At 37.3% G+C, this 24,448-nt stretch overlaps 1 protein-coding gene across 2 annotated transcripts in view; it reads left to right on the plus strand.

Moving 5' to 3' along the window:
- The window catches only part of glra3 (glycine receptor, alpha 3), a 59,814-nt gene that overhangs the window by 13,514 nt on the left and 21,852 nt on the right, over positions 1–24,448 (plus strand). For both annotated transcript variants that reach the window (XM_084095525.1, XM_084095524.1), the window contains exons 2-5: positions 7,560–7,687; positions 9,033–9,100; positions 19,284–19,507; positions 20,948–21,030. In XM_084095525.1, coding sequence (XP_083951651.1) covers positions 7,560–7,687; positions 9,033–9,100; positions 19,284–19,507; positions 20,948–21,030 — 503 coding nt within the window. The remainder of the gene's footprint in view (positions 1–7,559; positions 7,688–9,032; positions 9,101–19,283; positions 19,508–20,947; positions 21,031–24,448) is intronic.

A 24,448-nucleotide genomic window follows, 5' to 3' on the forward strand; every position in this document is an offset into this window, starting at 1 on the left:
TATAAATACGGAAATATCACATCCCAGTTAATCAATAGATTTATTTATTTATTTATTTATAAGAGTCAATTATTTTTATTTGATCATTTTTTACTTTTTTGACTCCATGGTTTGGAACCAGTCAGTCGTATCACTCTCTGAGTGAGGTATTATTTCGGCTGGCTGATGTCACTGGATTTTTAATTTAGATAAATAGCAGCTGTCACGGTAATACTCTGGGACAGGGTGGCAACACATTCCCATACAAATTCACTCATTACTCACTGACTATAAAAAACTAACTAGCACCTTAATAAGGAAAGACATATTAGCCATCAGTTCAGCACACTTCAGGCTGATGGCCAGTCTATGCCCGTCAGCTAAACAACACAAGTTCCATCAGCATCTCACACAGTATGCAACACAAATATGACAGTGGGCAACATTCAGAGAAGATGAACCACTAGAAAACAAAGGAGCCAAATTGTGTCCAGCCTCCTCGCATTAGCAAAGCAAGACAACACAGCGAGCACCATGCTGACAGGACAGGTCACACCGATCCAGCAGTTTAGCTGTGGTTTCACGTTAAGGGAAGCAGACGAGGGGTGGGGGAGCGGGTTGTTTGTCCCACAGCAATGACAACCCAATGAGACTGAAGCCTACAGGGGGTGACAACAAAACTGCAGCCATACTCCCCTTATACTAACTGGATGCATTTCACAGATTTGTTAGGCGTAATGAGATGGAAGATATGCTGTATATGGTTGTATAGTTATTGTGATGCAAGTTACTCTATGATAAAACAAGCTGATTGTTTGAAATTAAAATTAAAAACTCTTAATTTTGTGAATGCTTTTGTTAATGCTTAACAAAAAAGTCCTTCTGTACATATCATTGCAGTTTCCAACAGAAATGAACACTAGAGGCAGTAAAACAGTAAAAAAAATCACTTTTAATTGTTTTCATACATAATTATGATTACAGGGTAGATAATAGATTAATAAAGACTTGTTTTCACACGGCTCCTTGTACAGTATTGTGTGTTCTAACCTCAAAACACTTTTTACCATATTGCATGATTTGTAAGCAAATACATTTTGGAGTTTGCATCACTTGACCAGCTCCATATGTTCGGTTTTAATACTAAGCTTGCTCGGTAGCTGGTACAGAATTGTACTTGCGATGTGGAGAGTTCGGGTACAAATCCCGTGAAAGTAGAGTCACGTTAAAAGAGCTCAAAATACAGCTAAATTGCAAATGCAATAAAAACAACGTAATACAATTGCGTTTTTATGTCATATTTGCTTTTTGTTAACACTATTGGGTAGGTTTAGGGTTTAGTGTGTACGTTATTTTAAACCGTGATGGAGCATTGAGATTTTAGCGCCACTCACTGGACATTTCAATTCAGAACTGCGGTGATACGTACAAACACCAACGTAATAAAACATAAAAAACTAAATGTGCTTTTAGCGTGACTCAGTAGACATTTCAGTTTGAAACTGTTGCGAAATGTGCACGACGCAGCGTATTTTGCGTTTTGTAAAAATGTTTTCTAATGAGCCTGGGCTGGGTTTTTAACATTACATTGATAATAATAAGAAATGTTTCTTGAGCACAAAATCAAAATATTAGAATGATTTCTAAAGGATCATGTGACACTGAAGACTGGAGTAATGATGCTGAAAATTCAGCTTTGTCATCACAGTAATAATTTATATTTCTGTAATGACAACTCTGTTAGTGTTTGACATGGTAATGGATATGACAATGTCGAAATGTTTGTTCTTGGCAGAATAGATCTGCTATGCCGCTGGTTTTGCTGCTGCAGTTGGTTATTGCTGCTGCTGCAGAGCAAAACGGGACTTGCTACTGCCAATACACACACCACACGCTGCTGAGAGCAAGCAAGACATGCTTCTGCTGTACAATATAGCATACATGCATTACCCGTAGCAGATCAATACAGGTGGAGCTGGGGAAGGTGGAGGGTTTCTGAAAGCGCTCTGCACTGCTACAACTAATGCTGACAAAGTATTGAAGGCTGAGCAGTGAGCTCATTGGCTACTGAACCAATCAGCTGTGCTCTAGAGAATGATGTGAGTGCAAGCAGACTGAGTTAAGGACCAATCAGCCTTCACCATCTAGAAATTCATGACAGAACTTTGAATTTAACAATAAGCCCATATTAAAATAGAAAACATCTATTTTAAATTGTAATACTATTTTTACAATATGACTGATTTTATTTTATTTATTTTTTGTCTTTTTTTTTTTTTACAAAAAAATGCTGCCTTGGTGAGCATAAGCGATTTAAAAAACTTTCAAAAAATCTTACTAACTCCAAACTTTTAAATGGTAGTGTACATATACATAATTATACACATATACTGTATAAACATGTCTATAATTGGTAATATATACCTATACAATATTAATTAGTATATTTTGGTTATTCACATTAATTACAGTAAGAGTACACAGAGTGCATGCGGATGCCTGGTGCCAGTGAATAAGCAGAGCACAACCGAAAATAATAAATGTGTGCAACACATGCAAGCAATCTTATAATGCTGCTGTAACCTATGTAAATGAACAATACAAAACTATTAAATTACATATTTCAGATACAATCTATGTGGATGAATGTTGCGTGTGAATTTGAGCATAGTGTCTGCTGGCATTTATTCTTGCCTGAGACTGAATGTGAAGTGAACCGTGTGTGAATTGTAAGTGCTTTTGATTAAGTCAGAGCTGTCACAGTGTAAAGGTGAAGCTATAACTCTTCTTTTATAATGACTGAACTGTGAGCTGGTGTTTACAGTTAATTGTCTTAGCTATCCTGTTTCTTTCTATCATTGATATGCTCCGACAATCTGTCTCTTTCATTCTTTCCCTCTCTTCCCCTTCATCTCCCAATCTTTCATGTGGCCATGTGAAGACTTTGAAGTACTACTCTGTCCTTCTCTCGACTTATCTGTCATTCTGAACCTGTATCTGTCATTTCTACACTGTAAAAAAAAAGAAATTAGTGTAGAAATTACAGTATTACTGGCAGCTGCCTGCCAGTAACTTACTGTAGATTTAAATTGATGTTATTTACTGGCAACAGTTTGTTCAAAGTTAAATGCACATTAAACATTAACAAGTCTTTATCTTTACAGAATAAAACTAAAATAACAGCCTCATGCAAAGCATTCTGGGAACCAAAATCTGAAGGAAAAAAAACAGAAAAAGGTTGATGAAGATTTCTGGTTCCCAGAATGCTTTGCATTAGATTGTTATTTTATAGTTTTATTCTGTAAAGATAAAGACTTGTTAATGTTTAATGTTCATTTAACTTTGAACAAACTGTTGCCAGTAAATAACATCAATTTAAATCTACAGTAAGTTACTGGCAAACAGCTGCATAACTACAGCAATTTTTTTTACAGTGTATCTATTTTAACCAGTTAAAACCTTTTTTCAAAAGTCATATTCTGATGCTATGATAGCCATTGAGCTCACCCTTAATGAGAGTTTTAACCAAAGCAATTTTTTCAGCAATGAATACAACATCCTCACACACAGTCAAATCTATTCAGTAAATTTACAATGTATGTATGTGTGTGAGAGAGTAGGCCCTAACTTTAACCATATGCTATTTCTGTCAATGATTCATTTGTGCACTGAGGCAGAATGCAATCTACGGATGTCGGTATTCTCCCTTCTGGCTCCACACATGCACATTCACGCCATCTCCTCAATCCTCTTCGATCGGCTCCAACGTGAGCATCCTCTGTGACTGCCTCGCTCTGTTGACCACCATTGACGCTTCATTGGCCTGTGGTTTCCATGGTAACTGTCTCTAGGCCTCCTTTGGTATTGGTGGGAGGGAATGGGAGAGTGTCAAGGACAATATATCTGGGACTGCAGGAAACCAGTAAGACATTTGGACCCAGAGGTGACTCCTTCTAGGGGTTGTAAGAGCAAATCCATGGCTGGTGGCCTTCTCTGGTAGGGATGTTTCTGCCTAGACCAGGGAGAGAGAGAGAGCTGTTGCTGGAGGCTTGGCTTTTTCTGCTGAGAAGGAGCTTGGTAATTTGAGATTTGCACTTTCCTTACTGCTCCTGGGAGCAAAGGTGGGATGTGCACTGTTGACTTCACAATTCTGCATAGTCAGGAAGGCCCAACACGATGACACAATTCTCATAGCCAGAGGCTTTTACACAGATGCGGTTTCTGTCAGCTTCAGAAGCAACATCAGTGCTTGTTAAGTATGTGACACACCAAGCCAACATAAAAATAAAATAAAACAAAAAAACCTACCCAGCAAAATCGCCTTGCTGTGCTTGAATACACCACAAAGATAGCCAACGGCCAACTAGCGCATACATTCTGCGGTTGAGGAAATACCTTTCCATACCTGCTGGTGGCAGTAGACTGTATTTGTAATTCAAAAACGAAATTAGGACTGTGGTTATACAAACCATAAACAAAGCAGTGCTTACTTACCATTTTGAATTGAATTCATGTTTATCAGTTCTTCACTTTCTTCATTCCAGACAGCCATGTCATTATGAAAATATTTGTGTTTTGGAATACTCAGTTAAAATGAAGTTGTAAAATTAGAAGAGTATTCTGTGTATACCGTCTTGACTTTGGCATTTGCTTGCTTTCATCACTTTAGTTTTTCTACTCGTGCACTGGTTTGCTTTCACCATTAAGGGTACATTTACATGACAATGATGTACTAAAATAGGAAAAGTTTTCTTTGCACTTTTGAAAGGTTTCGTACAGACGACAGCATTGTCAAATCAGCGAAAATGACTAAAAACCTCTATAGTATGCATGCCAAGCCAGTTGACAATTTCACTTTGTAAAGAAACACTACGCGCCTATAGACTGAACACGTAATACGCAATGGATATTCAACATTGTCATATCCATTACCATGTCAAACACGTAATGTGCGCATTCGCATTAAAGTAGTTTACACGGAGATGGTAATATCGTTTTCAAAAACGTGCATTTTGAAATGTGTTTTCAAACGTTAGTGTTTTCATGCCATATCTAATTATTGGGTTGGACTTGTCGCCCTCAGTGTTCCTCGATATACTCGTGGTTATCGTGGTTACGCCCTAAACGAGTGAAAACAGACAACTGTGTGACAAAAACCAGTACATTGGTCCCAGATGTGGAAAGATATTAAAGGTGATTATTCTCTGCAGTTGGCATTGGAATAAAGGTAGAGAGTAAAATCATCATCCTCTATGCTGCTCCAGCCAAATGTGGAGAAACACTAAAGCCCTCTCAAGTCACTTCTTTGCTCTAAAACTGATTTAGTTTAGCTTAGTCTCAGAGCTTTGAAACTAAAACAACAGAACTCAAAGCCTTAGAAAAATGAGAAAGAGGAAACTGGTGAAGAATAAATGGCAACAGAACGCTCAGAGGGATGTCAGTGTCAACAGTGGTGAGCAAAGCTGATCTGTGCTGAGCAAAGCAGCCCCAGAGTTGTGAATGTGTGTGTTTGCCTCACAGGATGATTTTGCGTGACGGAGCAGCGAGTGTCAGTAATTTTGCGTCACAAGCTTTTAATCCTAATCTTACTGTCTGACCTTTGACCTATGTTCATCAGAAACTTAACGAGGTGCTTCAGTAGCCAGAAAGAAGCATTTCTGTACATATAATCTTGTCAAATTGCTTAATACATGAATCATGACACAGATTACACATGAAGCCAGATCATGGTTCGTGCTCAGTTCATTTCACTGGCATTATGTGAACAACCACACGCTGAATGTTACTTGTGTTTTATTTATTTTCTATTTATTAGTTTATATTTATATTTAAATGTTATTAATATTTTTCATTATATTTCTTATATTTTTCACTCAAAATTTTAACATTTATTTTAACACTCATTTTTTGCCAGCCTGTTGACAAATGATTGATTTTTGTGATTAATATTCCCTTCAGATGCTATTTCTGTATTTCATTCTGCTGTATTCTACATTACAACTATACTACAGTACTACAGATTATTGTTGAATTTCCTCATTTAATTCCAGATTTCCTCATATTTTGCAAAAAGTGGCCTGTGGTGCTCTATGTTTCAGATCGCCAGTGTCCTCATTTCCATATGATAATTGATAATGATTGTGTCAAAGGGATTTACATGACTAATAAATTATCCTGGATAATTATACCAGCAAAACTGACTGGATATGCTTAAGCTTGACTGGAAAGAGTTTAGGGAGTGAGGGGAACATACTTGAAGATATAAGCATATTACATTCAACATTTAGAAAATTTTGAACAATAGGGGCATCTTGTGCTTCTCTCACCACCTTAGATATATTGTGTCCACTACAGTGGACAGATGTGTAACTTTCACAAAATATATATTTTGTAAAAAGTATGAAAAAGACAGGTATGAAAAAGAAAATTTAAAGTATTTAATTTGTGATTTCATAATCTGTGCATTATGCTTATGCAACAAGAAGGTTTAAATATTTAAAAGCATGGATGTTCCTCATGGATATTTGTCCATATCTTTTCCCAGCTCCCTAGTGAGTATCCCTCACCTGATTAATTTAGGAAAAAAAGATCAATGAAATGTCAAGTCCACAAATTCCTGAAAATATACCTTGTGTTTTCATTAAGCCAAATCGATCAATAACATGTCCTTCCCACTCTTCAAAATGAGATTCACTGGCAAGCATTTGTAGGTTTCCTTACTTCTAACCACAGCCTATCACTGCTTGCCGTATGTGAACTTCTCTTTGAGGAACAGAGAGGTGCAACTGCATAAAATCCAGCATACACATATAAAAGCCAATCACTAAGAATAGCACCTTTCAACACTGGGGTAATAATCAAGACATAAATTATCACTTATCTGCAGCTGCCAATAGAACTTCCTTTTACCCCTGATCAGTATCAAGAGAAAGAATGCCTGACAAAATTATTCTCTTTCAGTCATTACTAAAAGGAAATATGGCAGCACAATTTTCCATTGTGCATCACAATACAGAGTTCTGTCTAGGGAGTTTGGCAGCATTACTTGTACACCAGCTGTTTATGTTGCATGTTAGCCATGTATGATCATATGCAATAAGTCTCAGATAAGCATATGCCATGTATTTCAAAATGAAATGAAGCTGAATGCTATTATTATTGTAATGCAACATATTACTCTTATAATATCTCTTTTTTTCAGCTGGGTATTATAGTGGTGGCATTAATGCAGTGCAATAACAAATCTTATCCACAGACATCTGTATACATTGCTAAATCCAAGATGGTAAATTTGTTATATATGTACCAATTTGAATGCAAATATATTTGTCTGTGTTTTTTTGTATTTATCTTGAAGTGAATAAAAGCTGCTTATTATACAGCCTTATCTAATGCCCCAAATGCAAAACCTGAGTATTTGATGTCAGATGACATTAGTATAGCCCCTTAAATTTGTAGCCTTGTTGACTGTCGTGGTTGATCTGCTAAAATCTCTCTCTCTCTCTCTCTCTCTCTCTCTCTCTCTCTCTCTCTCTCTCTCTCTCTCTCTCTCTCTCTCTCTCTCTCTCTCTCTCTTTAAGTTTGGTAACATCAAAAGAACAAGAAAACCCTCGAAGAAAAGCGGAATCCATGTCACCCTCTGTCTTCCTTGACAAGCTCATGGGAAGAATCTCAGGTTACGATGCCAGAATAAGGCCCAACTTTAAAGGTAGTTGTTCTTTTTCTCATTGAAAGGAATACATTTTGGTATCCACCATTTCTTGTTTTTGATTTGATATATTTAAAACCATTAGTTATAATGATCATTGGTGTCTATACGAGATTTATCTTTCATGTGGTAAAAAGCTGAAGCAGATGTGACTATATTCCGTTTCATGCTATGAAATGATTATGTAATAATACTGAGCAGCTCCTGGTTTCTTATTGCTTCTAGATGTTTCTGCTGTGACCCTGAATACATTCTTCCATGTTGTTACAGAATGGCCATGAACCCAAACGATCTCAAACCATAAATCAGCCTGAGCTTTCTTAAATTATTAAACTGGCAAAAGACTTCCCCTCAGAAGCTCATTTACAGAAGCCACTAATTCATAAATGTCAAGTAAAGGGAGTTTGAAAAGTAAAAAAAAAAAAAGAGAGGCAACGCTCAAACACAGGAACCTGACTTCGCTGTGTTTCAAACAGATGCATAATAAAGCAGTAAATGTATCCCCTGAGTTCATTGTACACATCAAGATATCAACTGTGTAATTATAGATGTAATTACAGAAATTAATTACATCTGTAATTACATGCAGGTATTTGTTAAAGCTACACTTTGTAATTTTTTAAGTTGATTCTTAGCAAAAAACACTTTGTTCTTTCAAAATGATATGTGCTCATTAATGTGTAATTACTTCTACCAACTAATCAAGTATTCTCGTAAGCGTAGAATCTGCCATTTAGAATACATACGAGCGAGTCGCTCGAATGGCGGCAGCCATGTTGCGCCTCCATCTTGAAAATACATTAGCCAAAGAGGGACATACCTGGAAATTCAAGCTTCGCCTTTCGGGTTTGTACACTCAGTGGCACCGTGACGAATGTGAGGGGGAGATTACTCGCAACTGCCGGCCAATACGGCCACCGTAGGAGTTAAAACGCCCTCGGATTGGGAGGGGCTAGAAAGTAATATTCAGTTGGTAGTCATAAACAATTTCACCGCTAGATGGGAGAAAATCCTACACAGTGTAGCTTTAAATATATGTACACCGTAAAAACATGATTAATTTAATTGTCAGTACATAAAGTGGAACCAAATGTTTTCTTCTCTTGTTTTTCTTGATCTTGAATTAACAATTATTCTCTGGAGCAAAGAATATGCAAAAGAGATAAAGCTGGATAATACCATTTAATAAGAAATTGAAAAAACAAAAACAAAAGTATAAACAGTTATATTAATTGAAGTATTAAATACTTGCATATGTATAACAACCTTGGTTAACCAATGACACTTAAAAGTCTTTTTAGAGGTTGTGGTGTATCATGACTGATTTCACTTTACTTTTTTACAGGTCCGCCTGTGAATGTATCATGCAACATATTCATTAACAGTTTTGGCTCCATTGCAGAGACAACTATGGTATGTATTCACAATCCAGCGATCATGCATGAGTTTTCATGCACAAATGCCCCATGGTGGTGTTTACACATTATAAATCAAAGCAATTATATTAGCACTGTGATGATTGTTTCTACAGGGTGTAATTAATGCACTAATAGTCACTAAAAGAGTGTGTTTTGTATGGAGGAAACGTTTCCTGCTTGCGTTCATGTTGTATTACATCTAAATCCAGATTGTGAGAAAGACTATAGGACACTGTCAGGAAGTGTCCAGTGGCTGAATGTCAGAGGGGACACAAACTTGCTTCCATCACCAGGCTCCTAGGAAGTAACCCTTTGTCTTTTGTTTCAGCCCTTGAAATCCTCCCCTTAAAGTGGCTAAATGTAGAATTCAGAAACCCTTGTTATTAGCGACACCAGTGGCCGTTACATGTGGAACTCTCTTGAAAACTTTTAGCACATTTTTACTATTACAGTTCTCAAGGTTTACTAATCATGAAAATTGTTGATTATAGCATTATATTTAGATCTATAGCATCATATTTAGATTGTGGTATGAAAGGTTGCAGCGGATGAGCATTGTAGTCGATCACAGACATGTTTAGCGCATGAATGCAGTGATCTCGTCATTGTAACTCGATTTCTGCACACTAACGAATGCTTAAATCATAACTAACAGTGCAAACACGATGTAAATATCAAATCAAATCAAATCAAATCAAGTATATTTGTATAGCGCTTTTCACAATACAGATTGTATCAAAGCAGCTTCACAGTATTAAATTAAAATAAAATAATACAACAAGGTTTGTTTCTAGTGGAATTTATTGATTGATAAAATAAAATAAAATATCCCCAAAATATCCCCAACTGAGCAAGCCAAAGGCAACAGTGGCAAGGAACCGAAAAAACTCCATCAAGTGACCTAATGGTGTCCTAAAACTCCATCAGGTGACCTAATGGAGAAAAAAAACCTTGGGAGAACCCAGGCTCAGTCGGGGCCAGTTCTCCTCTGGCATTTATGAACTAGAGGCCGGATTGTAGTTTGAACTGTAAGATTAAAAATATTATATGAATGCCTGGCCGAAAAGATGCGTCTTTAATCTAGTTTTAAACTGGGAGAGCGAGTCCGAGCAACGAACAGTATCAGGAAGACTATTCCAGAGTTTCGGAGCCAAATGTGAAAATGCTCTCCCTCCTTTGGTTGATCTGGATATCCTAGGTATGACCAAAAGCCTCGAATTTATTGATCTTAAAGAGCGCGATGGATTATAGGGCGATAGAAGATCCGTTAAATAGACTGGAGCTAAGCCGTTTAGGGCTTTATAAGTCAGTAGCAATACCTTGTAATTAATACGGAACTTTATAGGTAACCAATGCAGTGATGATAAAATCGGTGTTATATGATCATATTTTCTTGATCTAGTAAGAACTCTAGCGGCTGCATTTTGGACTAACTGTAGCTTGTTTATTGAGGATGCAGGACAACCAGCTAATAAAGCATTACAGTAATCTAGTCTCGAGGTCATGAATGCATGAATTAACTTTTCTGCATCAAAAACTGATAGCATATTACATAGCTTAGCAATGTTAATTACGCGTCATCCAATCTTTTATATCTTTAACACACTCTGTCAATTTGGATAATTTAGCATTTTCATCCGGCTGTGATGAAATATATATTTGAGTGTCATCAGCATAACAATGGAAACTAATTCCATGTTTCCTTATAATATTTCCAAGTGGCATCATATATATTGAGAATAATAGAAGGCCCAACACAGATCCCTGCGGCACTCCATAGTTTACTGGAGTTATGATCGATTTTTCTCCATTCAAATAGACAAAATGGTAGCGGTCAGATAAGTATGATCTAAACCAGCTTAATGCTTGTCCTTGAACACCAGTATAATTTTGTAGTCGATCTAAGAGTATTGTGTGATCTATAGTATCGAACGCAGCACTTAGATCAAGTAAAACTAGTATTGAGATACAGCCTTGGTCAGAAGCTAAAAGTAAATCATTTGTGATTTTAACGAGCGCAGTTTCAGTGCTATGATGCAGCCTGAATCCAGACTGAAACTTTTCATAGATATCATTTTCTTGCAAGAAAGAGCCCAGTTGAGCGGACACAACTTTTTCTAGTATTTTAGACATAAATGGAAGATTTGAAATGGGTCTATAATTTGCTAGATTATTATGATCTAATTATGGTTTCTTAATGAGAGGTTTTATAACTGCCAGTTTAAATGTTCTTGGAACATGACCTAAAGATAAAGATAATAATAGTTAATAATATTGAGGAGAGGCTCTTCCACTACAGGTAACACTTCTTTCAGTAGTTTAGTTGGTATAGGAATATATATTTTTTTTCAGTGAAGAAGTTCATGAAATCATTACTACTAAACTGTAACGGGATATTTTGTTCGGGTGACGTCTGTTTATTTGTTAGTCTAGCCACGGTGTTAAATAAAAACCTTGGATTGTTTTGGTTATTTTCTATTAGTTTGCGGAGGTGCTCAGCCCTGGCCGCTTTTAGGGCCTTTTTATAACGTGACATACTGTCTTTCCACGCGATTCTAAAGACCTCTAAATTAGTTTGTTTCCATTTACGCTCTAAATTACGGGTTTCTCTCTTTAGAACATGCGTAGTATTGTTGTACCATGGTGCTTTAATTTTCTCTCTGACCTTTTTTAATTTAATGGGTGCAACAACATCCAATGTTCTAGAGAAAATGGTGCTCATAGTGCTAGTTAGTTCTTCTAGTTCATCTGTTTGTTTGGGTTCAGGCAGCAGACAGATTAGATAAGCAATTTGAGAAATTATCTATGGTGGATGGAAGGATTGATCTGCTTGGTCGATAACGCGGCGCAGCATGACATATTACAGCAGTACGTAATATGCAAGTTACCAAGTAATGGTCAGTGACATCATCACTTTGTGGAATGATATCTACATCGGTTGGATCGGTTCCATATGATATAATTAAATCGAGTGTATGATTAAGACGATGAGTTGGTCCGGTGACGTTTTGCTTGACCCCAAAGGAATTTAATAAATCTATAAACGCAGCCCCTAACGCATCATTTGAATTATCTACGTGTATGTTAAAATCTCCAACAATTAATGCTTTATCGACATTGACCAATAGATCTGAGAGAAAATCTGCAAACTCTTTTAGGAAATCTGCGTAAGGCCCAGGCGGTCTATATACAGTAGCCAATGCTAGAGATAATATGGATTTTTTTCTAACATCTAAGAGCGTAACATTTAGTACAAGTACTTCAAACGAAATAAACTTATAACCCGTTTTCTGAGTAACATTGAGAATATCTCTATAGATTGTTGCAACACCGCCGCCACGACCAATCAGACGGGGCTCATGCTTATAGGAGTATCCAGATGGAGTAGACTCATTTAGACAGAAATAATCATTTGGTTTAAGCCAGGTTTCAGTAAGGCAAAGTACATCGAAGCTATTATCTGTGACTATTTCATTTACAATAACTGCCTTAGGTGTGAGTGATCTAATGTTTAGAAGACCTAGCTTTAAAAATTGTTTTTGTTTACTAATAGCAACATTTTCTGTTTTAATAACAATTAGATTTTTCCTAGATCCTGCAGTAGAATTATTATTTGATCTCATTAAACGAGGAATAGACACGGTTTCTATGCAATGTTCTACACTAGTATTTATATCATTTAAATTGGTGCATGAGAGACTATGATTTGGACTTTTGGTTACTAGTCATCTAATGGTATTTAACATTTTGGAGATGTTATCCAACAGAAGATCCACTCCGAATCTGCTTGGGTGTAAGCCATCAGCACGGTAAAGCCTAGGACGCTCCCAAAACAGATTTCAATTATTTACAAAGAGCAGTTTCTGCTCATTGCACCATGACATTAACCATTCATTTAGCGCAAATAGTCTACTAAACTTTTCATGTCCTAGTCGGTACGTGGGAAGCGGTCCTGACACAATGATCGTTATTTCAGGCGATGTGCTGCGTACCGTATCGATCAGATTCCTGAAGTCTTTCTTCAGAACCTCCGTCTGGCGCAGCCTGATGTCGTTCACTCCCGCGTGCAGGACCACAGTTCCGACGCGCTCGTCACCGTTCAGAATCTCGGGAACGCGAGCAGCGATTTCAGAAACACGAGCACCAGGAAAGCAGTGACTGTGCACCTTACTTTTACCTTTAAATAAGAGATTTGATAATTATAACGGCAGTTTTGGCAAGAGTCCATCACACTGTTTGATTGACAGCTCCAGCAATAGTAAAAGGAAGCGCTCTTTGATCACTTTCTATATAATTTAATCACAGATTAAATAACAAGTTATTTTCATCCTACTAAGAGAAACAATGTGAAGTTTGATTTACTGACAATAAATGATTTTGAGACAAAAACATCTTGACTGTATGCCTACATGAATCATTAGATATCAGAAGTCACTGGCGATTTTGGTTAGACATGTACACATAACCCATACATATCAAACGATCTGTAACAAAGCAATGTTGACACAGTAAAAACTTTACTCACTTAAGTAAGTGTGTTGCGCCGTTCCTGTCGGATCCAATATAGAAGGCACAGCATCGTTTTTTATTTTTTTATTTCAGGCTGTCTGCAAATCTAATGTAGTGTTTTTCCACAACCTGGCACTGCACAACATTTTGCACTCTTTAAAGGCATGTTTATCACTTAGTTGCACGATCCATTGTTAGCATCACGTCTGTTATTTACCTACTACTACTTGTAATCCTCGAATGAGTGGGCAGGGCTACTGAACTTTAGGGTTCGTGATGTCACCAACCCAAGAAGAAGCTTGTTGTAGTCCCTACCAGCCGTTTGTTGTAAAATAAAACATCTCCCTTTGCACTGAACTTTGAGCGTTGTAACTTTGCAGATGTTGTTTATACTCAAACAGCAACATTACACATTAACTAAAGTTAAAAAAGTGAAATCATATCAAGGACCCTTTTAATTCCTTAAATCGTTTTTGAGCACCATGAAATTTCACAACCTGAATTAACCTACCTTTGGCAGACAAATGTTATTCATATATTACGAAGCAGTGAAGACATTATGTATATTGACAAAATGTCTTCACTGCTTTGATCTGCTGATTTGATACTAATATTTCAAGACTTTTCTACATCAGAAGAACAGTATCAGCATGACAGACAGAGTAAGTGAGCGAGCGAGCAAGCGATCAGGTTACCTCCAGTGGTTCACAAGTTGAGCTGGAGACAGCAGTGTGGGTTAACAACAACCACTGGGGTGAATCACATCAGGAGTAGAGAAGAGACAATTCAAACAGCTGTTCATGCAGAAGAAAGCATCCAAGCCTTTAGATGCACTTGGGTCTGGATTGCTTGTATACAGGTTGCCATATATTTAATCCTCCAGGGAATCAGCAAATGAGTAGCAGAAAGGAGTTATTGTACTTACTTGAGCAGTTCATTACGTTTGTACATTATATGCCACCACGGTTGAATAGAAACAGGCTCCAGGTGTGGAACTCTGTGTATGTTGCGCTTTATTTATTTATTATTATTTTTTGTCTTTTTGAATATTTGGTCATGCCATACTCTGCAGACAGCCACATTTGGCATTTCACCCCATTACAACACAGATCTACACACAGGAACAAGGAAATGTGCTTTTATCTTACACAAGTGTCCCAACATTCCTGTCTGTGAATGCTCATGCTCATCACACACACATATACTGAGAGTGCCTTATCACCTTCATCCCTCTGCTTGCTCTGAATAAGTTATACACTGTGAGATGGCATACTCACGCTGAAATAATTATGTCTGAAGAGAATGTGCTTTTGCCAAAGCCTTTCCCTCACTCAGAGTGGACTTCTCTTCATAAATATCCAGATGCCTTAAGTTGTTAAAAAATACATTTAAAATGTAACTCATATAGCTAAAATTTTTCTCATACAGATTCCACTCCATTAGGATGGATAGACAATAGCTCTGTGGACTTATTGTGGCTATTTTTTTAACAGTCATTAAATATGTTTGTCCGACCAAATTTCAGTTTCAAATTTTCACTTTGTCTTTGTTCCGTTGGGTCGGATTGCTTTCTCACCACAAGCAAACCACTCCAGAGTTTGTTTTCAAGTGGGCCGAGACCACCTCATTCAGGCGATTTCAGATAGATTATTTTGGTGCTAATCCAAACATGATTTCCATGTTCATATGTGCCTAAATTAACCGAACTAAAGGAGAAAACGTGCAGAGTTCTGAAACAAATCCTCCAAACGATACAGGTGTGAAAACTAGAAACTAGATTTCTAAAGATTTTTCTTTTTTTCATTTAAAAATAAATAAATAATAATAATCAGTTCACAAATTTTTCAAAGAACACATTGTTGAGGTCTATCAAGAAAATATATTTCAAATAATATCTGTATAAATATCTGGATATGTTCAAAACTTTCTGGTATATTACACATCTTCAGGAGAGTTTCAATGTGCAGTAATAAACAACATCCTTTATGGTTGTCCTTGTCTATAAGCTTAACTAGGAGAGGGTGAAGAAGAGGGTGAAATGTCATGGAAAGGAATTCTCTCTAGATATCCCATATGTTACATGTGGATTAACCCTTCTTAGATTCACTGCCCATACCATCTGGCCCTTGGAGATCGCCTTCCCTCAGCATTAGGGCCATGGGATAATCCTAACATCCAGGAACAAAGACACTGCCATAACAGAACATTATTCTGGACAATCCTCAGTTCCCATTCAGACTGACAGCTGATATTCATAATGACAAGTGACACCATTTATATTTCTTCATATGCCACTTAGATTGTTCGCTAAAATGAAAGAAAATTAAAGGACAAGAGCATCTAAACATCTAAGGGATTCTCAGATGATCCACTGCTTTAATCTATTATTTCTTTATTGTTCGATTATGAGGTTATGAAGGTCTAACCTCAAGTAGTTGCTGTTTCAAAACAACATATTAAGGGATTGTTGTTGAACATGTCTCCATACAGATAGATTACCCTTTGTTTTTTCAGAATCCGGGCACATCTGCCAGTCCATGTGCTGATCTGATGAGCCCAGTTCTGTTTACCAGCTGATAAGAACAATAATCTCAAGATTATCGACAGTTTCATTTAGTGGAGTTAAGATGGTTAACCAAAATAAGGTTTTCAATTACATCCCCACATCGTGAAGATGTTTTGCACGTCTGGACTGATGTGAAACTTGATTTTTGCTTGTAAGTGCCACATTTTTATTTTTTGCCATTGCTCCTTTTGGCATATGCTTACAACATGCAGGCTTAGAGTTGCCAACAGTTATGCTGACAACATGCAGGTTGAGTGTTTCAATAGTCACCACCAAAGCAGGACTATCTGACTGTTACAGAAGCCGCAGACATAGGGAGATGTGATAAATCGCTGGCTTGTTGGCACGGGTGCAGATTCCCCCCTCAATGCCATTGAGTCCCGCTTGAGTAGGCAATCATAGAGCAGATGTGTGGAGATTGCCATGGAGCCACTGAAGGCCTGCAGCGGGTTGAGCATTCGCAGATGCGCTGCACGGGTTCAATTAAGCTCCTCCACACAAACCGCAAAGAAATGTGCAGAGGACAGAATTAGCTGCTAAGTTGATGACAAAGTGGGCAAGAAATTGACAAAGAAGTGGTGTGACATCTATAATGAAATTAAGGCATGCTTCATCAGCTGATGTTGGCCAATTCAGTGATCTGTAATCTGTGAGTATCAGCTATGTTTCTGTCAACAAACCACTACAATTAGATGTTTTGGGAAGTGGAGCAGAACACAGATGCTTTCCTGTTTGTGGTAATCACCACGCTCCATCCTCAGCCTTGAGACGTTTGCATGACTGCTGACAAGTTGCGGATCTGACACAGTTAACTGTGTTGCACCTATTCCCCATATGGAACTACATGAGCAGAACCTCCTTTCAATATCCCACCACTCATGCACTCAGACGCACAGACCTTCTAATGAAGTTCTTCGAGTTTTTTAGAAATACAGAGATAAGATATGAAAACCGCCCGATTCTCTATCCGCCTTGCTGCCTAACTAATTATATCACCCACGCGCCGTCATCTTCCATTCATTATTAGTGACTGCTCGTCTTATCACTTTCAGGCAAATTCAGTCTGACTATAGTATATTCTAAAAATTCTGAACAAAATAACTATTGTTGTCAAAAAGCACAAGTTTCACTCTCTACTTGGATGCATTTTTTAACATTTTCTTTCTGCTTTTATTAGTTTCAAATTACTGTAACTCTGTCTGCAAGCTTATTGTTGAGGTTCATTAAGGTTTTTTTTCTTCATTACTCATGCAATTCCGCCAGGCCTCTAGGCAAATATCATGAAAATTATGGCATATATAAACTGTATAACATTTTCCCCTCAGTACTTTAATTTAATATGGGATGTGGGCTGTGTCTCAAGACAAATAATAGCATGTCTGTGATATGTCTCTTCGTCAAATTGACAGAGAGAAAAAAGATCCTGTTTCTCAGACATGCACACATATAGTTTTAATATATTTTAACAGATTTTTACATATTCAACAAAGCATGACAGCATCTTTAAAAAAACAAAAACATTTAGCTTCCTTGTCTGTTACGTTTCACACCATATACAGCAGGACAGGACAGAACAGATCTGGGGTGCGTTTCCCAAAAGCATCGTTAGCCAACTATGGTCGCAAGTTCCCTCGTTACCAATAGAGTTCAATGGACATTGCGATGAACTTGCGACCATAGTTGCCCAACGATGCTTTCGGGAAACGCACCCCTGGGCTGCATTTCCCAAAAGCATCGTAAGTCTAAGTTGATCGTAAAAACGATCGTACGACTGATCTTAATATTATGGTCTGTTTCCCAAAAGCATCGTAGCTTAAGTAGCACTTGAAAATCTTTGTAGATCTAGGAGTGCTCTGGAGTAATCGTACATCCCCAAGTGCATCGTAAGAAGACAGATTTATGAGGACACATGCAGGACAACCGGCAGATTACACCTTTAACTTTATTCAAATGCAATGTGATTATAATATAAGGTTTTGATTGTACTTTATTGAACACTTTATTACTCTTTTTTTGTTGTTGGTTAAATTAATGTATAAATTAAATAATTAAAAAGGTCAGAAAACAAAACAAAAAATAGAAATAATTTAATCTAATAATTTTTATCAAAATTAAATGAATGAAACAAAAAAAAATCCTTTAAATTTGTTAAAAATAACATCTTTGTTTCGCTCTATCTCCTCTAAAAGGACATTAATTTCATCTTTTTGAAAGGTATCTTTTCTTTTCTTTCTTTTTTTTTTTTTTTTTTGTTCAGCCATTTTGTCAGTGCCTCCGCCTGTAGGTGTTTTATATAGACTTGTCTTGATTGCTAATCCACAACAGATGACAATTATTAGGTTAAACGTTCAGAATACGATTCCATATAAGGTTATATTTCAGCACTTCGCGAATGGACAGCGACTCTTAAGTAGCACGTACAGCGCGTTCTCGCGCGTTCATGTTAAGTACATTTTTGGGAAACGCTCGTGGAATTGCTGCGAGCGTTCGTAACCTTGCACGTAGAAAGCGCTCTTAATAGCTAAGATACATCGTTATCGGGAAACCCGGCCCTGGTTGATGTTTGAGTTTTGACATGCCCAATGATTGGATTGGAGAAGTAACCTCTTGGAGGCATAACCTTTGCTAAACTGCTAAAGATAAGATAAAGAAAAGATATTTTATCTAATCTAACTGTTGGCAATAACAGTTGGCTAAACTCACAACATCAAACTGATGATATTACACACCTTATCACAGTACAAAATCATTAATTATTTATCTAACGTGGTGGTTTTCAAACTTGTAGCCCATATTTAATGTAGTCTGGGTGGTACTTGTTTTACCCTTGAAGGTTTGTTCATGATTTTCAGAAGAGTGATGTCACACATATAATTGTGAAAATGTAAATAGCAGTGCATTGAATGTGTAAGTCTCACACAGTGTTTTGCTGTACCGTAATTTTTAAGTAATGATGCTCATTTCCATTCCTAACTTCCAGCAGCTGTGCATGCTTGTACATGAAAGTACCTATTATGTCTGATTTAAAACTGGCAGAGAGGCCTGTTTCAACTCTTCTGTGCTATTTGCCTTGACTGATGTTAAGCACTTACTCGTCTCTTAGGATTACAGAGTGAACATATTCCTACGGCAGCAGTGGAACGACCCTCGGTTAGCTTACAGCGAGTACCCAGATGACTCCCTGGACCTGGATCCCTCTATGTTAGACTCCATTTGGAAGCCTGATCTGTTCTTCGCCAACGAGAAGGGAGCGCACTTCCACGAGGTCACCACTGACAACAAGCTCTTGAGAATATTCAAAAATGGAAATGTCCTCTATTCAATCAGGTGAGACTCTTCGGCACCAGTCAGAATTACCATGGGTCATGGAAAGCATTTGAAATCAATAAATGAAATGTCCCAAATTATTTCGTTTCACTGAAATGTAATTAAACACTGCATTCAACCATTTCAAATTCCAGCATGTGCTTTGTCCATATAGAGCTGTACTATCAGTAAGATTAATTATATTTCAGCTGAGAATAGGTTTCTGATATTGATCAATATTGATGGTCTTCAATTCAGTCTCATACACACTTATTCAACATGGTTACAATTATCATATGTGACCCTGGATCACAAAACCAGTCACAAGTCGCACGGGTATATTTATGGCAGTCGCCAACAATAGAGTGTATGGGTCAAAATTATCGATTTCTCTTTTATGCCAAAAATCATTAGGATATTAAGTAAACATCATGTTCCATGAAGATATTTTGTAAATTTCCTACCATAAATAATAAAACATTTATTTTTGTGAGTGAATGCAGCACAATCGAATGGACAGCTTTAAAGGCAATTTTCTCAATGTTTCGATTTTTTTGCACCCTCAGATTCCAGATGTTCAAATAGTTGTATCTCGGCCAAATATTGTCCTATCCTAACAAACCATACATCAATGGGAAGCTTATTTATTCAGCTTTGTATAAATCTCAATTTCTTAAAAAAAAGCATACATACTCATAAATTAAATTACCAGTCATGACAAAAGAGAGGTAATTTCTTCGGCAAAGCCTACGATTAGAATAAATTCTTGTTGATCTTTTTCACAATGACTGACTATTCACAAATAAATTTGTGTAGGTAATAACAAATTTAACAAAATAACTGCTGCACTAGCTTCTGAAAATGTCAGTCTACAATCCATAGTAATGAAATATCTCAGCTGTCACAGACTTGAGTCATTTAATATAAATTCCCCTTGAACCCTAAAGTGTAACTAACCCCTAAACAAATGGCAGGATAAACAATGTCATTCAACATCAATCACCGCAGTGAAGCTATAAGAAATAACATTATTGTGGCAGCATGAGGGTTGATGGGTAGTGCTGGAGTTAATAGTGAGTGGTAAATTATGTCAGGCTTTTGAGAAGATATGACGGAAAGCTGAGCAGATGTGAGACGGCAGAGGATTCACTCTGACTGAAATTCACGTGGTGCCCTGAGGGAGAAAGAGTGTAATTAAAACATGGCCAATCTGCGGCTGTCAGACTTGTCTCTCCTCTGCTTTAGCCCCGTTCAGAAATTCCACCACTTAAGCAGCTTCGGATGCTCAAAGCCCCCCTCTTTGATTCCCTTCTTTGTCTGAGCTGTGGATTTTCACAAACATTCAGAAAATGTAAATTGAATTGCATTTGCATTTTCTTACCATGTTTTCTACTGTTTATTAAAACAAAAGGCGTTTGTATGATTTATAAAATCGATTCTTTTATCCCATTCAATTTTTAGATTGACACTGACACTCTCTTGTCCAATGGATCTGAAGAATTTCCCCATGGATGTGCAGACGTGCATAATGCAGCTGGAGAGTTGTGAGTAATCTCGTATGACCTCCTCTCATCAAGAGCTTGTTATGTAACTCCCCCCACCCCTCGTTCAGATTTGTGTGGAAAGCAAACTGTGTTTCTCATTTGATAATGTAACTTCAGCCAGTAGCCAGGATGAGGTTAATAGTAGATTTGATGTGAAGCATGTCAGGCTTTAGCGTTTACCTGGCATGATCATGCTAAATTATGTCATTCTATGTGGGAAGGACCCTGAAGACATCTGGCCTGTTGCCTTAAAATCATCACGTAGATATACCATCCTAGACAGTAACTTAAGGACTCTCTATCTATCTATCTATCTATCTATCTATCTATCTATCTATCTATCTATCTATCTATCTATCTATCTATCTATCTATCTATCTATCTATCTATCTATCTATCTATCTATCTATCTATCTATCTATCTATCTATCTATCTATCTATCTATCTATCTATCTATCAGTCTGAGTACTGTGTGCCTGGTTAAAAATTAGTGAAGCTAGTGGTCGAAGTGTAATTCATTGGTAATTCATTCCAAGAGCTTTCTGTCGACTTGAAAACATGCCACATCTCCCTCGATCCCTCCCATGATGAGTGCTCTGAGCTGGGTTTGAGGCTTTTAAAGAAAGGCCCCATGTCATGGGGAATCTGTCTTCACAACTGCATATTTTAGAGTGGCCCTGTTCATGTTGCTATGAGAGTTGCTCACTGAAAGGCTCTTGACGATGCGCAACAATGTTAAATGAGGAGACAGTTTCTGACACAAAGACTGTCTCTGTTAGAAATAGCTTGCTCGTTCAATAGAATAGAATAGAATAGAATAGAATAGAATAGAATAGAATAGAATAGAATAGAATAGAATAGAATAGAATAGAATAGAATAGAATAGAATAGAATAGAATAGAATAATGAGCAGATTCACCTTCCCTCCAGTAAAGTGGTACCACCAAGAGAAGCAAAAGTGACACTAGAGCTATATCAAGAAACATCACACCATACATTTTTCGTTGCAGTTGCAGCCCTGAGGATATTGTGCTGGTGAATTACTTAATGCTTTGTGATATGATTTGTCTTAATGAAGCCTTGCACTTTTCCAGTATGTACTGTAGTTAGCATGCTTTATGCCTGTATGGCTATAGTTCAGATATATATTTCTAAGTCAGCAAATTTGTATTAAAAATCACATCAGTTCCACAGTGGTTCGTGCACCCTCTGATTATTTGATTTTCAATGTAAAAATAAATAAAGAAAAAACAAGAAACTTTTTTCCCATTTTTCGTTTTAGTAACGGAATAACAAAAATTCAGCCAGAGCTTAGGGTTGTTTGTTTTTTTGTTTGTTTTCATGGATAAAAATTAGTTTACAGGTTTAATATTTGATTCAGCTGCATGGGCGGCTCTTAAACGGCCCTTTCGTCTGATTCATCCTCCCTGTCTTCTGTACTGCAACCAAAGCCACTTTAAAGGGATGGTTCACCCAAAAATGAAATTTATGTCATTAATTACTCACCCTCATGTCGTTCCAAATCTTAATTTGTGTTCCGAAGATGACCGAAGTTCTTACGGGTTTGAAACAACATGAGGGTGAGTAATTATAATGACAGAAATTTCATTGGGTGAACTAACCCTTTAAGACAAGCCTTTTGCACGCACACACACACACACACACACACACACACACACACACACACACACACAAACACAGGAAAGGAGACGAGAATGCATTTGAATGGATGTCAGTGGATAAGAGGATTCACTACATTAATAAACTGCTTTTGTGGGGTAACAGCTTATCATTTAATTAATCAACAGCCTATCAGCTAATCTTCAACATGTTTTGCATTTGTTTTGGATTGATATATATATTTTTTGAATTTACACTGAATGAAAAAGTAGCTGTTCTTTAAGAGAAGTCACAGACCATTTTGCGACAGGTTGGATTCAGTTTACTGCAATTTTCATTGATTGGTATGCAAACAGGTACATCCCAATTTGCATACTTAAAGGAATAGTTCACTTAAAAAAATTAAATTTTGTCATCATTTACTCACCCTCAAGTTGTTTCAAATCTGCTGAACAGAAAGGAAGAAATTTTGAAGAATGTCGGTAACCAGACAGTTGATGGACCCCACTGACTTCCATAATAGGAAAAAAAAAATATATATATGTAGCAGGGTGAAGTGTATCTGTGTTGATTATTGGCCAGTGTCATGTGAAACCATTGAACCTATCAACAGTCTGGTGTCATGGTATAAAATGGGGAGGTTGTTTGTCACTTGGGATGCGTCGTCGACACCCGTACCGCCCCTTTACGGAGGCCGCCATTTATGAATGGAGAGTATGAAGTGCTGTCTCGGTTCTGTGCGGCCGTGCACAGTCTGCCCCGGGCTTTGAGGTTGGTAACCTACGTCTGTTTTGAGGATTTTCATCAATGGAATGTGTATTTACTATTTTGAGTCTGTGTAGTTCATTGACGAGCAACCGGCGGTATGTTGAGGCCAGCGAACACGCATAGTGCTGCGCTGAGAACGTTTCCGGTATGTATGAGAGCCATTCGCGTGGTTTGTCCCTTTTATTGTTTTATTAGTAATTTTTTTCTGTTTCATGTTCGACAGATTTGAGTGACGAGAGCAAGGGTTTCACCTCTATATTGCGGGAAGAGATGCGCGTCTGTTGACGTAACGCACTGCTGTCTTGCCTGGGCTTAGTTTTGTCGTCTTTTCGTTGGAGCGAACTTGAACTTGCATAACAGCGAGCTGGGACGATTCCTCGCCGCAGTGTGCGAATTAACGTGGAAGTGCGGCTGTTTCCTCGCTGACTTGTTCTGCTCTTTGAGTGTGTGTGCGGCCGATCGTGGCATGTTTGTTTTATTTTGATGTGTCTTTTGGTTTGTTTCGAATTTTAATTTAGATTTCTTTATTTTTGTCTTGTGCTCATTTTTGCGTATTTTGTATGTAATTTATTTTTCTTTGTTTAAGTTTAATTAGTTTATGTTTTGTTTGTGTATTTTTATTTATTTAATGTTTGTGAACTGACGGTGTCCTTTCTTTTTTTCTCGTAAACAACGTGACGAAGAAAGTGTATTGAGGAGGGGTTTATAGCTGCTGTTTAACGGGGTTTACATTGAGTGCTGTGTTTGAGTGACCTGACTTCACCAGAGCGGGTGTGTGTGGATATTAAGTGTGTTGTGTGAATTGAGGGTCACAGCAGGCCATCTCCCTCCTAATTAAGCTTTCTTGTGTATTTGTATTTTTGTATTTATTTCTTTATTTTGAAGTTTTGTAAAGTGGTGTTTGTTTTCCTTTTTCTTTTTGACATGTGAATATTGAGCCCTTGATGTTAATGTATTGATGGTTTTAAATTTTGTATTTGAATAAAGCTGCCTCATCATTGATATTCCCTGGCCTATGTCTCTCTGCTT

Source organism: Abramis brama, assembly GCF_963993115.1.
Source record: "Abramis brama genome assembly, chromosome: 2".
Lineage (NCBI taxonomy): Eukaryota > Metazoa > Chordata > Actinopteri > Cypriniformes > Leuciscidae > Abramis > Abramis brama.